Raw genomic sequence first — 3,362 nt, 5'->3', positions numbered from 1 at the left:
CGTAAATCAGCGCCGGTCCCGCAAAGGAGATCAGTACCCACCGGTTTTGGTATAACTGTCGAAAAGCATCTGCTGCCGCCCAATCTTTCACATAGCCGGAGGAGCTGCCGAGGGAGACGACACGTCAGGAGGCCAGGCATGCAGTGAGTGTGCTTGCCTGACTCTAGAGCAGCTCGCATGCCAGCTGCTGATTCGCTTGGGCCATGAGGTTGTTATCATCGCAACAGTCGGCGCCGGGATGGTGCATTTTCCTTGATGTCAGGTGTGAGAATCCAGTTGTGAGAGTCATGTATGAAGAGAGTACTGACTCGGAACAAGCCCAGAATATTTAAATATTGCCTGTAAAGCCCCTTCACACCCATAGCTGCCGTGGTTGAGAAGTTGAGCAACGGTGATCAATTGCCACAACGGTGATCAATTGCCATGCGATTGAGACAGCAATCCGAGGTGGTGAGCAGGTGTATAGATTTTCTTACTTGGGGCTTGCAGATTGAGTCCCGCATTATTATTGGGATCGGCCAGTGAATGCTGTGTGATCGTTGGTGCTATGAACTTGGCCTTCAACGTTGAATCACGTACGCGGCGCTCTTTGAAAGCAGTGCACTGGGAATCGTTGATGGAGGCGTTCCAACGGTGCATTACTGTTGTCCACTCAAAATTTATTCTAAGCTTATTCGCTATTTTCCTGCAGGCATGTTGACCTCAACTCGTGGTGATTGTCCCACCACACCCGCAGAAAGAGCTGACAGATGAGGCTGATCAGTCCCAGGAGAAGGAACCTCCTTATTTGTACCGCCATCGTTGACAGAGGTCCAGCGTTTGAAAATATCAGGATAGAAAATTGCTGGATCATATCCAAAAGTCACAATTTTATACAGTACATTAGTATTCCTAGCGTTTCTCCATGGCTTTGCTTGTGGGAATCACAGAAAGACGGACCAGTGGAACTGTTACATTAACGGCTTCATTTTTCAATGTAGTTCTAAAGAAAATGTGAGAACATGCGGGACTTTACTCAGAAAAAGTGCCTCACCGATCATTAAAGATGCAATAGGGTCGACTTCAAGTCGTACGCTGTTGATCGTACCACTTCTTTTAGGCAATGGCAGGAAGCCCAAGAACGGTACTGAGAATCCTCTATATATCCTCTCTCTCCTCAACCGTAGCCTGAATTTATATACATTTGATGTGTGAGATTTTTCTTTCTTCTGTCCAGAAGCTACGATTTTGACGGTTCTCCGCCACTTAACTTTATCTAACAAACCAGAGCCACCAACCATATGAAAAGGTCACTGCTCTTTGGCAATGAACCCAGATCGTCCAAAAAAGCAAAAACGGGAATCAGCACTATTCAATGGATCAAAAAGCTTCCCAGGGAGCTAATTGATCACATCGCTTCTTATACTTCGATTTTTGCTCAGCAAAAACTCCTATCGTGTCTAGGCCATGAAGCGTGGGGTTCGGATCAACACCGCATGCGGCTTTGGTTTTCCATTTTCAAAAGCGATCAGTGGCTTAGAAAAATGGTAGACGAACAGAACGCAAAGCCGGTACTGGTCGGGTCGCATCTTCGCACGCTTCCCGGGAAAAGCTGTGTCATCTTGTATATTTGCAATAAGGGTCGACAATTTTCACCCTCGTGGAGACTGTTCCGAGAGTGTCTCCAAGACCACACTGTTATGCCTGGTGCCGAAATGGATCTCACCTCCGGCGTTACACTGAACGTTCAAGATATATTGGATCGCAGCTCCGTGCCGACTGTCCAGCTTTCAAACCCGACAGACGCCTTAGTGCTTCGAGAAAAAGATCCGGTGATACAATATTCATTCTATCCCACATCCACCATCCAAGATATTAAGCAGTGCGACATATCGACTGATACCCGAGGGTGGTGTTGGACGCTCAAACTCTCCAACAATGGTACCAGTTTCCAAGTCAATCTCCGAACGCAATTAAATATTTTTGAAACTTCTGATACTTCTTTCTGGGGGGATTTAGTGGCAGCAGCGGAACGACGCAAATGAAAGCCGAGATTGCCAAATAGCCCAGGAGAGCCATGTATCTTGGCAAAGAAAGAGCCTCAATATGCTATTTATACCAGACGCCGCGAGCCTGTATATAATCCGTGTAGCACGTATCTAAATGTATGACCAGTTCAACTGTGTTTCTCAATCTTCGCTCAATCTGACCTTGTTCACAGACAACACAGAACCGATTCTCAAGATACACAAAAGCGGCAAGTTGTAGAACCAGCTACATCATGTCTTTCAACGCCATTGCATCTCAGATTTGCATTCGTCTCCTCATCTTCTTTCTCGCCCTCCCTTGGCTGTCTATAGCTGGCCTCAGGTCAGCGCTCGCTCACTTTGCGGTCGTTCTGCGAGATCGCGCGAGATCAGACCGTACCAAGGGCTCCATGCTTTCCATTACGTTTGAAAATGTGATGACCGATGTCTTCAAGAGCATGGTAATCTTGGCTCTCCCTTCGGCGTTATTCTCAACTTTTGGGGGCATGCTCCTGATCCACCCGCGACTCTTACAGGAGAATAGCAATGCCCACTATTCTTTTGGCTGCTTTCACTTCATTTTGAGCCTGGCAGTCCTCTCTGTCGGAGGGTATGTTGCGAACCGTGTTCATAGATATCAAGGCCTGTTTGCAGGGTTCAACGATAAAGTGAGCCGCTTTCGATATTACAAGATGATGTACTATGGAGGTATTGGTTTTGCTGCTGTCGGGATATATCCTTCTGTCAGCCGAGAGACAACATCCCTTGCTTGGTGTACGCATTCTTGCGCGGAGCTACGGCTCCGGTGTTATGACTGCCCAGTATCGGCGCGTGGGATTAAGGGGTATCCTGGAACCTGACCTGACGGAAGACACACATCTATCTACATCAATCAATTTACTTTCTGCTTTTGGAGCATACATGCTGCCCACTTAACTGTGTACACAGAACCTAGCTGGTGATACCAACAGCTGCATACGGATGTCTGGTCATCATCATGATCATCATTTATGTTGCGTTGAAGCGTCACGTGCTTCGGTCCTCGCTATGGACTGTCTTTTAGGGAAATGATTGCATTCCCAGTGTAAGAGAGATAGATCGGTTCTAGTTTCGCAAGGTGATGATGATGCTGCGAGACCAAGGTAGCCTCCAGAAAGTTTGGTATTGCTCTTTTCAGTCGACTGTTTAGAGTTGAATAGCCTGAGAAGTATGTTGAACCTGGGTATCATCCTGGGACGCGCTTGAGATGCCTCTTATCGGACCTCACTAGCCAAACTGCACATATACGTTCTATCTTCCATTCTTTAAGCTGCTGCAAAGTAAAGCTACACGTAAAATACCAAAGCGTTCGTGATA

At 47.0% G+C, this 3,362-nt stretch overlaps 1 protein-coding gene across 1 annotated transcript; it reads right to left on the bottom strand.

The window, feature by feature from the left end:
* Nucleotides 1-414: 414 nt before the first annotated feature.
* On the bottom strand, nucleotides 415-639 carry N7473_001600 (uncharacterized protein; the record flags this gene model as incomplete). Its single annotated transcript, XM_057147540.1, has 1 exon — nucleotides 415-639. The coding sequence occupies one exon, from the start codon at nucleotides 637-639 to the stop codon at nucleotides 415-417; it is 225 nt and encodes a 74-aa protein (XP_057011194.1).
* Between the last annotated feature and the right edge of the window lie 2,723 nt (nucleotides 640-3,362).

This window comes from Penicillium subrubescens, assembly GCF_028828155.1.
Source record: "Penicillium subrubescens strain IBT 31985 chromosome Unknown utg000002l_segment0_segment0, whole genome shotgun sequence".
Classification (NCBI taxonomy): Eukaryota; Fungi; Ascomycota; class Eurotiomycetes; order Eurotiales; family Aspergillaceae; genus Penicillium; species Penicillium subrubescens.
The sequence above is the reverse complement of the archived record's forward strand: the minus strand, read 5'-3'. Positions and strand labels throughout refer to the sequence as shown.